This window comes from Salvelinus alpinus, chromosome 17 (assembly GCF_045679555.1).
Source record: "Salvelinus alpinus chromosome 17, SLU_Salpinus.1, whole genome shotgun sequence".
Lineage (NCBI taxonomy): Eukaryota > Metazoa > Chordata > Actinopteri > Salmoniformes > Salmonidae > Salvelinus > Salvelinus alpinus.
The window spans coordinates 743522-756824 of NC_092102.1; the positions used below are offsets into that span (position 1 = coordinate 743522).

The 13303-nt window shown below is 41.6% G+C and overlaps 1 protein-coding gene across 2 annotated transcripts in view; it reads right to left on the reverse strand.

Annotated features, from left to right (window-relative positions):
* Positions 1-13303, reverse strand: part of LOC139541918 (rab11 family-interacting protein 3-like) — a 100931-nt gene that overhangs the window by 67483 nt on the left and 20145 nt on the right. For both annotated transcript variants that reach the window (XM_071346815.1, XM_071346814.1), the window contains exons 2-3: positions 12539-12632; positions 5674-5750 (exon numbers count right to left, since the gene is read on the reverse strand). In XM_071346815.1, coding sequence (XP_071202916.1) covers positions 5674-5750; positions 12539-12632 — 171 coding nt within the window. The remainder of the gene's footprint in view (positions 1-5673; positions 5751-12538; positions 12633-13303) is intronic.

A 13303-nucleotide genomic window follows, 5' to 3' on the forward strand; every position in this document is an offset into this window, starting at 1 on the left:
CTGCAGAGAGTCAATATTTGCAGTGTTGAGCCTATATTTTTAAGACCTCTGCAATCCACCCTGGCATGCTGTCAATTAACTTCTGGGCCACATCCTGACTGATGGCAGCTCATTCTTGCACAATCAATGCTTGGAGTTTGTCAGAATTTGTGGGGTTTTGTTTGTCCACCCGCCTCTTGAGGTTTGACCACAGGTTCTCAATGGGATTAAGGTCTGGGGAGTTTCCTGGCCATGGAACCAAAATATCGATGTTTTGTTCCCCGAGCCACTTAGTTATCACTTTTGCCTTATGGCAAGGTGCTCCATCAGGCTGGAAAAGGCACTGTTCCTCACCAAACTGTTCCTAGAAGGTTGGGAGAATTGGCTCTCGGAGGATGTGTTGGTACCATTCTTTATTCATGGCTGTGTTCTTAGGCAAAATTGTGAGTGAGCCCACTCCCTTGGCTGAGAAGCAACCCCACACATGAATGGTCTCAGGACTCTTTACTGTTGACATGACACAGGACTAATGATAGCGCTCACCTTATCTTCTCCGGACAAGCTTTTTTCCGGATGCCACAAACAACCGGAAAGGGGATTCACCAGAGAAAATGACTTTACCCCAGTCCTCAGCAGTCCAATCCCTGTACCTTTTGCAGAATATCAGTCTGTCCCTGATGTTTTTCCTGGAGAGAAGTGGCTTCTTTGCTGCCCTTAACAACAGGCCATCCTCCAAAAGTCTTCGCCTCACTGTGCGTGCAGATGCACTCACACCTGCCTGCTGCCATTCCTGAGCAAGCTCTGTACCGGTGGTGTCCCGATCCCGCAGCTGAATCAACTTTAGGAGACGGTTAATATTAATATATTAATATTCGTGTCATTCTCAACTTTTGGCCACCAGTCAAAAGTTTGGACACACCTACTCAATCAAGGGTTTTTCTTTATTTTTACTATTTTCTACATTGCAGAATAATAGTGAAGACATCAAAACTATGAACTAACACATAAGGAATCATGTAGTAAACAAAAAAGTGTGAAACAAATCTAAATCTATTTCATATTTGAGATTCTTCAAAGTAGCCACCCTTTGCCTTGATGAAAGCGTTGCACACTCTGCATTCTCTCAACCAGTTTCATGAGGTAGTCACCTGGAATGTATTTAAAATAAACAGGTGTGCCTTGTTAAAAGTTAATTTGTGGAATTTCTTTCCTTAATGCGTTTCAGCCAATCAGTTGTGTTGTGACGTGACAAGGTTGGGGTGGTATACAGAAGATATCCCTATTTGGTAAAAGACCAACTCCATATTATTGCAAGAACAGCTCAAATGAGCAAAGAGAAATGACAGCTCATCATAACTTTAAGACATGAAGGTCAGTCAATGCGGAAAATTTCAAGAACTTTGAAAATGTCTTCAAGCGCAGTCGCAAAAACCATCAAGCGCTATGATGGAACTGGCTCTCATGAGGACCGCCACAGGAAAGGAAGACCCAGAGTTACCTCTGCTGCAAAATGTTCAATGGAGTTAACTGCACCTCAGATTGTAGCCCAAATAAATGCTCCAGAGAGTTCAAGTAACAGACATCTCAACATCAACTGTTCAGAGGAGACAGCGTAAATCAGGCATTCATGGTCAAATTGCTGCAAGGAAACCACTACTAAAGGACACTAATAAGAAGAAGAGACTTGATTGGGCCAAGAAACACAGGCAATTGACATTAGACCGGTGGAAATCTGTCCTTTGGTCTGACGAGTCCAAATTTTAGATTTTTGGTTCCAACCGTGTCTTTGTGAGACGTAGATTAGGTGAACGGATGATCTCCGAATGTGTTGTTCCCACCGTGAAGCATGGAGGAGGAGGTGTGATGGTGTGGGGGTGCTTTGCTGGTGACACTTGCCAGTGATTTATTTAGAATTCAAAGCAAACTTAACCAGCATGGCGACCACAGTTTTCTGCAACTATACGCTATCCCATCTGGATTGCCCTTAGTGGGACTAACATTTGTTTTTCGAAAGGACAATGATCCAACACACCTCCAGGCTGTGTGAAGGCTAATTGACCAAGAAGGAGAGTGATGGAGTGCTGCATCAGATTAACTGGCCTCCACAATCACCCGACCTCAACCCAATTGAGATGGTTTTTGATGAGTTGGACCGCAGAGTGTAGGAAAAGAAGCCAACAAGTGCTCAGTATATGTGGGAACTCCTTCAAGACTGTTGGAGAAGCATTCCAGGAGAAGCTGGTTGGTTACTACATGATTTCATATGTGTTATTTCATAGTTTTGATGTCTTCACTATTATTCTACATTGTAGAAAATAGTAAAACAATTATATAAACCTGGAATGAGTAGGTGTCCAAACTTTTGACTGGGACTATGTATGTATGTATGTATGTATGTATGTGTGTGTGTATGTGTGTATGTGTATGTGTGTGTGTGTGTGTGTGTGTATGTATTTATATATATACAGTGGGGAGAACAAGTATTTGATACACTGCCGATTTTGCAGGTTTTCCTACTTACAAAGCATGTAGAGGTCTGTAATTTTTATCATAGGTACACTTCAACTATGAGAGACGGAATCTAAAACAAAAATCCAGAAAATCACATTGTATGATTTTTAAGTAATTAATTTGCATTTTATTGCATGACATAAGTATTTGATACATCAGAAAAGCAGAACTTAATATTTGGTACGGAAACCTTTGTTTGCAATTACAGAGATCATACGTTTCCTGTAGTTCTTGACTAGGTTTGCACACACTGCAGCAGGGATTTTGGCCCACTCCTCCCTACAGATCTTCTCCAGATCCTTCAGGTTTCGGGGCTGTCGCTGGGCAATACGGACTTTCAGCTCCCTCCAAAGATTTTCTATTGGGTTCAGGTCTGGAGACTGGCTAGGCCACTCCAGGACCTTGAGATGCTTCTTACGGAGCCACTCCTTAGTTGCCATGGCTGTGTGCTTTGTGTCGTTGTCATGCTGGAAGACCCAGCCACGACCCATCTTCAATGCTCTTACTGAGGGAAGGAGGTTGTTGGCCAAGATCTCGCGATACATGGCCCCATCCATCCTCCCCTCAATACGGTGCAGTCGTCCTGTCCCCTTTGCAGAAAAGCATCCCCAAAGAATGATGTTTCCACCTCCATGCTTCACGGTTGGGATGGTGTTCTTGGGGTTGTACTCATACTTCTTCTTCCTCCAAACACGGCGAGTGGAGTTAGACCAAAAAGCTCTATTTTTGTCTCATCAGACCACATGACCTTCTCCCATTCCTCCTCTGGATCATCCAGATGGTCATTGGCAAACTTCAGACAGGCCTGGACATGCACTGGCTTAAGCAGGAGGACCTTGCGTGCGCTGCAGGATTTTAATCCATGACGGCGTAGTGTGTTACTAATGGTTTTCTTTGAGACTGTGGTCCCAGCTCTCTTCAGGTCATTGACCAGGTCCTGCCGTGTAGTTCTGGGCTGATCCCTCACCTTCCTCATGATCATTGATGCCCCACGAGGTGAAATCTTGCATGGAGCCCCAGACCGAGGGTGATTGACCGTCATCTTGAACTTCTTCCATTTTCTAATAATTGCGCCAACAGTTGTTTCCTTCTCACCAAGCTGCTTGCCTATTGTCCTGTAGCCCATCCCAGCCTTGTGCAGGTCTACAATTTTATCCCTGATGTCCTTACACAGCTCTCTGGTCTTGGCCATTGTGGAGAGGTTGGAATCTGTTTGATTGAGTGTGTGGACAGGTGTCTTTTATACAGGTAACGAGTTCAAACAGGTGCAGTTAATACAGGTAATGAGTGGAGAACAGGAGGGCTTCTTAAAGAAAAACTAACAGGTCTGTGAGAGCCGGAATTCTTACTGGTTGGTAGGTGATCAAATACTTATGTCATGCAATAAAATGCAAATTAATTATTTAGAAATCATACAATGTGATTTTCTGGATTTTTGTTTTAGATTCCGTCTCTCACAGTTGAAGTGTACCTATGATAAAAATTACAGACCTCTACATGCTTTGTAAGTAGGAAAACCTGCAAAATCGGCAGTGTATCAAATACTTGTTCTCCCCACTGTATATATATATATATATATATATGCATATACTACAGTCCAAAAGTTTGGGGTCACTTAGAAATGTCCTTGTTTTTGAAAGAAAAGCCATTTTTTTGTCCATTAAAATAACATCAAATAGATCAGAAATACAGTGTAGACATTGTTAATGTTGTAAAGGACTATTGTACCTGGAAACGGCAGATTACTTATGGAATATCTACATAGGTGTACAGAGGCCCATTATCAGCAACCATCACTCCTGTGTTTCAATGGCACGTTGTGTTAGCTAATCCAAGTTTATCATTTTAAAAGGCTAACTGATCATTAGAAAACCCTTTTGCAATTATGTTAGCACAGCTGAAAACTGTTGTGCTAATTAAAGAAGAAATAAAACTGGCCTTCTTTAGACTAGTTGAGTATCTGTAGCATCAGCATTTGTGGGTTCAATTACAGGCTCAATATGGCCAGAAACAAAGAACTTTCTTCTGAAACTCATCAGTCTATTCTTGTTCTGAGAAATGATGGCTATTCCATGCGAGAAATTGCCAAGAAACTGAATATCTCGTAAAATGCTGAGTACTACTCCCTTCACAGAACAGAGCAAACTGGATCTAACCAGAATAGAAAGAGGAGTGGGAAGCCCTGATGCACATCTGAGCAAGAAGACAAGTACATTAGTGTCTAGTATGAGGAACAGACGCCTCATAAGTCCTCAACTGGCAGCCTCATTAAATAGTACCCGCAAAACACCAGTCTCAACGTCAACAGTGAAGTGGCGACGCCGGGATGCTGGCCTTCTAGGCAGAGTTCCTCTGTCCAGTGTCTGTGTTCTTTTGCCCATCTTAATCTTTTCTTTTTATTGGCCAGTCTGAGATATGGCTTTTTCTTTGCAACTCTGCCTAGAAGGCCAGCATCCCGGAGTCGCCTCTTCACTGTTGACATTGAGACGGGTGTTTTGCGTGTACTATTAGGCAGCATACAGTGCACTCGTACTACAGTGCTCGAAGCAAACTGATGGAATAACAGTCGAAAGAAAAGGTTTAATCTTGTGGAGGCAGCAGAAAGGATTAATAAATAGTCAAAGTCCACGCACGAGATGAGCCAAAAATTTCAGACATGCTCACCGCAGCTGAAAAAACATAATAGAATACATGTGTATATATGACCAGAGACTCTAACCATTCAATACTTGGTCGAAAGAAAAATACAATGTGAAAATTCTGCCAGATGTCATCGGACCCTGTGCCAAACCGTAGTGTTCAGCATGCGGAATAGTCACGGAGTGGTAATGATAGCTTTGCTGGCCACTCGCTGAATTACTGTGGAATGAGTGAGAGCGCAGAGTTCAGCCAGGGAACTCTGTATGCAAAGGGACAATGGTAACAGCACAACTGGACCACACAATGTCATAATATATTACAAATGGGCAGTCACAGTGGTATACCATGCTATACCACTATACAGGACTGCTCATTCACATTAGACCACCCTGGCCCATATCATGCTGCTTTATGTCGGGGGGTTCATTGATATTCTGTGCAGTCACACTGCTATTATAATGTATGTGTTGCGTGGTCATATTGTCAGCAGTAACTGTAATGTAACCAATAACTGTGATGACTATATCCAATGACATCACCTACCTCATCGTACTCCTCTGGGCAGCCCACTGCTCCGTCCCCTGGGCTGAAGTGCGCATCGTAGAGCTGGGGCTCTGTACCTGCAAACACATACAGAACAAAGTCAACACAATGCTATTGTAAAGACAGAGCCAATATGCCACGAAAACAATAGAACACTGCCACTAAACAGATGTAATTAGGTAAGCAGAGTAAATAGGGTCAACTCAAAGTCAACAAAGATTTAAGTTAGAGCAGTGGTATTCAAACTTGTTTGTCTCGAGACAACACTCCAAATCTAATGACACAACCTTATATTTTCAAAAAATAACCACAATGAAAATAATTATCAAAATGAAAAGAAACCAATATATACATTTTCTAGGGTTAGGGAATCTTATTTTTCAAATAATATTTCCCAAATCGTTTTTATATTGTCCCATACAATAATCTGTATTCTTAATTTTTGGTTAAAAAAAAAAAGTATAATAATTTTAGCAACCCCACTGCAGTTCACCCGGGGTTGCAATCCCGACTTTGAATATCACAGAATGAAAGAATGAAGAATAGGCTGCATTGTGTTTAAGTCAAGTGAATAAAAAAAGGATTTCAACTTTTTTATTACAAGTGCAAACTTGTACACAAGTATACGAAACATTAGGAACACCTTTAGGAACACCTTCCTAATATTGAGTATCCCACCCTTTTCCCCTCAGAACAGCCTCAATTCGTCAGGGCATGGACTCTCAAAAGCATTCCACAGGGATGCTGGCCCATGTTGACTCCAATGCTTCCCACAGTTCTGTCAAGCAGAGTATATGTGAGCAGAGTTGAGCTGTCGGAAATTCCGCTCCTCACTCCACATCCTTTCCAACTGCGCCGCTAAAAACCCCTCCTCGCTCACAGGAAATAAAACTGCCGCTCCAAATTTGCTTAATTCATTAAAATCCCCATTTAACACCCACCTATTTTTGTGACTACCTGGACCAACCATTTGGTTTGGAAATATTGAAAACAAACCATATGATTGGAATACAAAGTATTTGAATAAACATGAAAAGGTGACGGTAAAAAGCACATCATTATTTCAAATAGGCTACATGTGTTAAACAGCATATGAACACTAAATATGTCAGGAGCTAGATAGGTAGCCTAATAAGGAGCCTATTATTTAAATTCTATAGCCTACAACTAAATATATTGTGAAGCATGGGGACAGCAGCATACCACCCTGCATCTCACCCCTGGCTTGCTTCTGAAGCTAAGCAGGTTTGGTCTGGTCAGTCCCTGAATGGGAGACCAGATGTTGCTGAAAGTGGTGTTGGGGGGCCAGTAGGAGGCACCCTTTCCTCTGGTCTAAAAAAAACATTCCAGTGTTTGGGGACATTGCCCTGTGTAGGGTTCTATTTTTTTCGGATGGGATGTTTAAACAGGTGTCCTGACTCTCTGTGGTCACTAAAGCTCCCATGGCACTTATTGTAGGGGTGTTAACCCCGGTGTCCTGGCTAAATTCCCAATCTGGCCTTCACACCATCATGGCCACCTAATCATCCCCAATTTGCTCGTAACTATTCCCTAGGTCATTGCTGTAAATGAGAATGTGTTCTCAGTCAACTTACCTGGCAATATATGTGAGTGCAACACACTAGGCTGGCAGGAGCATTTAAACATTTGTTGTATTAAATCATTAGTCTATAAATTGCGCATATATGCTGTGACTTACTTAGAATTAAATACAAATGAAGAAAAAAATGCCTAATTAGGATCTGTCTACAGTGCCTTTGAATTAACTTTTAGAAACACGAATTCAGCCAAAGTCTGTGGCTTCTCAACAGCTTTTACCCCCAAGGCATAAGACTCCTGAACAGGCAATCAAATGGCTATTTGCATTGTGTCCCGCCAACCCCTTTTTTACACTGCTGCTACTCTCTGTTTATCATCTATGCATAGTCACTTTAACTACACCTACATGTACATATTACCTCAATAATCCCGAATAACCAGTGCCCCCACAAATTGACTCTGTACAGGTACCACCTGTACATAGCCTCGCTACTGTTATTTTCACTGTAATTTGACTTTTTTTTTTTTTTTTCTTTACTTATCAATTGTTTACCTAATACCTATTTTTTCTTTAAAAATTGCACTGTTGGTTAGGGCTTGTAAGTAAGTAAGGCTTGTAAGTAAGCATTTCACTGTAAGGTCTACACCTGTTGTATTCAGAGCACGTGACAAATAAACTTTGATTTGATTTAATTTGATTCAGGCTCATGCGATGATGCCTGGAGAGCAGTCCAGCAGTGGAGAATACCCTCTCCATGCTTGCAGAGCCACTGGGGAAGCTAAACACCCTTAGAGCCACTCTTGCAAGGTTGGGCAGGGATATGGAGTTTTTTCTTTTTCTTTAGATAGGATTATTTTGCATAAAACCTCTAGGCCTATCAAAACAGAATGTTCCTTCAGGCCTATTGGGCCAGAATCAATGCTAGTTAGCCTATTGTATAGATAATAGAACGAAATTGAACAAAACTTTAAGAGATCGGATTTTTAGTTTAGAAATACTTTGTTACAATGAAACACTTAGCTAGCTACCCACCTCATTCCTTTCTGTTAGCATGTGCAAGTAGTACACCATAATCCTTTCGGGATACATGTCTTTAGTTCAGATTCCACAATGATTCTTTAGTTGTGGATTTTACATCACCGCACTCCCTCTCTTGGTCCTCATCTCAGCTCGTGGAATGAGCGCTACTGGAGCAAAATTGGAACAGGCGAAAAGGCTGACACGTTTGGAAACTTGCTCCGCGCTCTAGTCAAATTAGGCACGCTCTGCTACGCGCCTACTACGCTTCACTCACATACTCTGGTGTTAAGTTGGCTGGATGTCCTTTGGGGGCTGAAGAAATGTGGCTTGTCACCTAAAACTCACAAACTTTTACAGATGCACAATTGAGAGCATCCTGTCGGGGTGTATCACCGCCTGGTATGGCAACTGCACCACCCACAACCACAGGGCTCTCCAGAGGGTGGTGCGGTTGGCACAACGCATCCCCGGGGGCAAACTACCTGCCATCCAGGACACCTACAGCAGCTCGTAAATTCAGAGTTGTCAGATTGTCCGTTTGTAAATTCAGAGCGTATCGCTCTCGGAGCGCACACTGGACGCTCGGGCCGAGAAGTAGGGTTGATTTGAGCGTTCTGACCTTACAATTGCAATCAAGCACCCAAGCTAACGTTGGCTAGCTTGCTAGCTACTTCCAGACACAAATGAGAGTGACCACTCTGACCATTTTACTCGCCCTAGAAGAGCTGGTTAGGCAGTTTTCATGTTATCCATGACTAACTATGACTAACTGTGTTGCTGGCAACAATTTAATTACGCTTTTTTTGCCGATGTTAACTGTCACTGGCCATATTCAACCGGTGTTGAGTGCCCATGAATTCATTATTCTGCTCTGGTAAACTCAGACGAGAGTGCTCTGAAATCGGAGTAGATCATTATTTTTTAATTTCACCTTTATTTAACCAGGTAGGCTAGTTGAGAACAAGTTCTCATTTACAACTGTGACCTGGCCAAGATAAAGCAAAGCAGTTCGACACATACAACAACACAGAGTTACACATGGGATAAACAAACATACAGTCAATAATACAGTAGAAAGTGTCTATATAAAGTGTGTGCAAATGAGGTAAGATAAGGGAGGTATAAGGCAATAAATAGGCCATGGTGGCGAAGTAAATACAATATAGCAATTAAACACTGGAGTGATTGATGTGCAGAAGATGAATGTGCAAGTAGAGATACTGGGGTGCAAAGGAGCAAGATAAATAAATAAATACAGTAAGGCGATGAGGTAGCTGGATGGGTTATTTACAGATGGGCTATGTACAGGTGCAGTGATCTGTGAGGCAATTTTGTAAATGACATCGCCAAAGTCGAGGATCGGTAGGATGGTCAGTTTTACGAGGGTATGTTTGGCAAAATGAGTGAAGGATGCTTTTTTTGCGAAATAGGAAGCCGATTCTAGATTTAATTTTGGATTGGAGATGCTAATGTGAGTCTGGAAGGAGTTTAGTCTAACCAGACACCTAGGTATTTGTAGTTCTAAGTCAGAACCGTCCAGAGTAGTGATGCTGTACAGGCGGGCAGCGATCAGATGAAGAGCATGCATTTAGTTTTACTTGCATTAAAGAGCAGTTGAAGGCCACGGAAGGAGAGTTGTATGGCATTGAAGCTCGTCTGGAGGTTTGTTAACACAGTGTCCAAAGAAGGGCCAGAAGTATACAGAATGGTGTCGTCTGCGTAGAGGTGGATCAGAGAATCACCAGCAGCAAGAGCGACATCATTGATGTATACAGAGAAGAGAGTTGTCCCGAGAATGGAACCCTGTGGCACACCCATAGAGACTGCCAGAGGTCCGGACAACAGGCCCTCTGATTTGAGTTCTTGCTCACGCGCTTTCCTCATTATATCGTCTTGCGTTCCATTACTTATAGAGACTGAAAATAATTCTCCGGTTGAAACCTTATTGGATATAAATGATAACAACATCCTGAAGATTGATTCTCTACTAAGTTTGAACAGTTTATTCGACCTGGAATATAACTTTTTTAAGTTTTCGTCCGAGTTCGCCTGGACCGGCGCCAGCATTTGGACACGTGAACTAAACGTGCTAGCAAAATTAGCTAATTGGACACTAGTAATGGACATTATCGAACAAAACAACGATTTATTGTGGAACTAGGATTCCTGGCACTGCATTCTGATGAAAGATCATCAAAGGTAAGGGAATATTTATGATGTAATTTCGTATTTCTGTTGACTCCAACATGGCGGCGAAATGTTGTGTATTCCTAAGCGCCGTCTCAGATTATTGCATGGTATGCTTTTTCCTAAAGTTTTTTAAAAATCTGACACAGCGGTTGCATTAAGAACCAATGTATCTTTAATTATATGTAAAACATGTATCTTTCAAAGTTTATGATGAGTATTTCTGTTATTTGACGTGGCTCTCTGTAATCACTCCGGATATTTTGGAGGCATTTCTGAACATGGCGCCAATGTAAACCGAGATTTGTGGATATAAATATGCACATTATCGAACAAAACAAAAATGTATTGTGTAACATGATGTCATATGAGTGTCATCTGATGAAGATGTTCAAAGGATAGTGATTAATTTTATCTCTATTTCTGGATTTTGTTACTACTATCTTTTGCTGGGAAAATGGCTGTGTTTTTCTGTGGCTATGTACTAAGCTAACATAATTGTTTGGTGTGCTTTCCCCGTAAACCCTTTTTGAAATCAGATATTTTGGCTGGATTCACAACATGTGTAGCTTTAATTTGGTGTCTTTCATGTGTGATTTCATAAAAGATAGATTTTTATAGTAATATATTTGAATTTGGCACGCTACAATTTTTCTGGATTTTGGCCAAGTGGGACGTTAGCATCCCACATATCCTAGAGAAGTTAACTTGGCTTTCGAAGACCTTAGAAAGGCAGGGTAGGATAGATATAGGTCTGTAGCAGTTTGGGTCTATAGTGTCTCCCCCTTTGAAGAGGGGGATGATCGCGGCAGCTTTCCAATTTTATAGGGGTATAATAGGGGTTGCAACAATTTCGGCAGATAATTTTAGAAAGGGTCCAGATTGTCTAGCCCGGCTTATTTGTTGGGGTCCAGATTTTGAAGCTCTTTCAGAACATCAGCTGTCTGGATTTGGGTGAAGGGCAGTTGACCGGGGTAAGGGTACCCAGGTGGAAAGCATGGCCACCCGTAGAAAAATGCTCATTGAAATTCTCAATTATAGTGGATTTATCGGTGGTGACAGTGTTTCCTATCCTCAGTGCAGTGGGCAGCTGGAAGGAGGTGCTCTTATTCTCCATGGACTTTACAGTGTCCCAGAACTTTTTTGAGTTTGTGCTAAAGGATGCAAATTTCTGTTTGAAAAAGCTAGCCTTAGCTTTCCTAACTGCCTGTGTATATTGGTTTCTAACTTCCCTGATATGTGCATATCACGGGGGCTATTTGATGCTAATGCAGTACGCCACAGGATGTTTTTGTGCTGGTCAAGGGCAGTCAGATCTGGAGTGAACCAAGGGCTATATCTGTTCCTGGTTCTACATTTTTTGAATGGGGCATGCTTATTTAAGATGAGCGAATTTACGAAAGCACCCGAATGTCCATTGAGAACGCACAACAACTATACCATTTAGCTAAGAATGATGTGAATAATCAAGTCAATAAACGTTGGGTAGTTAGTTAGCCTATAGTTAACATACTGGCAAGTTTGATGTATAAGTAGCCAACTAACGTTAGATAGCTAGCTAACATACCGGTACATACTGCTGTAATGATATGCTAAGTGGCTCTTAAGGACAGCGACAAATTTTGTTAACATTTGTCATAATTAGTTAAAGCAATGAATTTGTATCCGCTATCATTGGACTTAGGCTCCATATTTTCTGCCATTTTCTTCAAATCTGAAAACGATGTGAAGCCACAACCATTTCCTGAAGAATTGCATTATGGGCCCTTAAAGTACAGAAATCGTGTCCTTTGCGTGTATACTTCATATTTTGGCAAATTTAGTACGACATCCGGGAACCTTTGGCATACTAACTATATCCATACATATGACCATATACTCAATTCATGACACAAATAGTACAGTTAGTGTGGGTAGTATGAGTATTCGAACACAGCATATATCTTTTTTACTTTTTAAAATGTAGATGTTCCAAAGGCCTGCACCAGTGGCATGTTGACAATAGGACAAAATGGGCCATGTCAGTCAGAGCACATCCGCCTAATTTTCCATATAAAAGTACAACTATGATGGCAATCATCGTCATCCCAGCTTCGAAAGGAAGATCCTCTGACTCACTTCCATTGCTGATGGCCGTGATTCCTCGATAGAAGTCCTCGAAGCTGATCACCCCCAGCCCACTAGGATCCAGGAACTTGGTCAGATCCTTCACCTGTAATATAGAGACAACCATGAGAGACCTTTCAAAACACATCAATCATAAAGCTCACTTCACACTATAATTAAATCAGCTTTGTTGCCCGAATGCTTTATGAATAAATCAGATGGCATTCTGTCCAAATGAACGTGATGTAACAGGCAATGAGCACACAGGGTAAAACTGAGCAAATTGAATTAAGAAACAGGGGACAGCATCCAAATTGAAAGGTTGTGGCTTTGCTATCTCAGAGTACATCTGAAAATGGACTACCTAAAACGACTGATATTTCATTGAGCTCAGTCACGTCATGGAAATATGTCTAGGGCTGTAAAAACATCCTTGAAAATCGTTAAAATCACAAAACTGTCTCACTGAGGCTTCTGTGGTTAGGCTACTTCAACTGGTATGTTTCTTTCCAAGATGAGACAATAGGAACCAATACAAAAGTTATTTGTTTCTGCACACGTAGACATTGATTTCTTAACTCTTTTATAAAATGTACATAGAAATATGTGCTTCAATTTTACAGGGTTGCAGTGTCCTCAGACAAGGTAACCAGGGTTGAGCTCCAAGTGTCTCGCCTCCCTCAACACAAGGCCAACACTTCTAGGCCTACATAAAGCAAAACACACACACACACACACAGAAACAAAACCTTGCTACACAACTTGAAATGCACAACT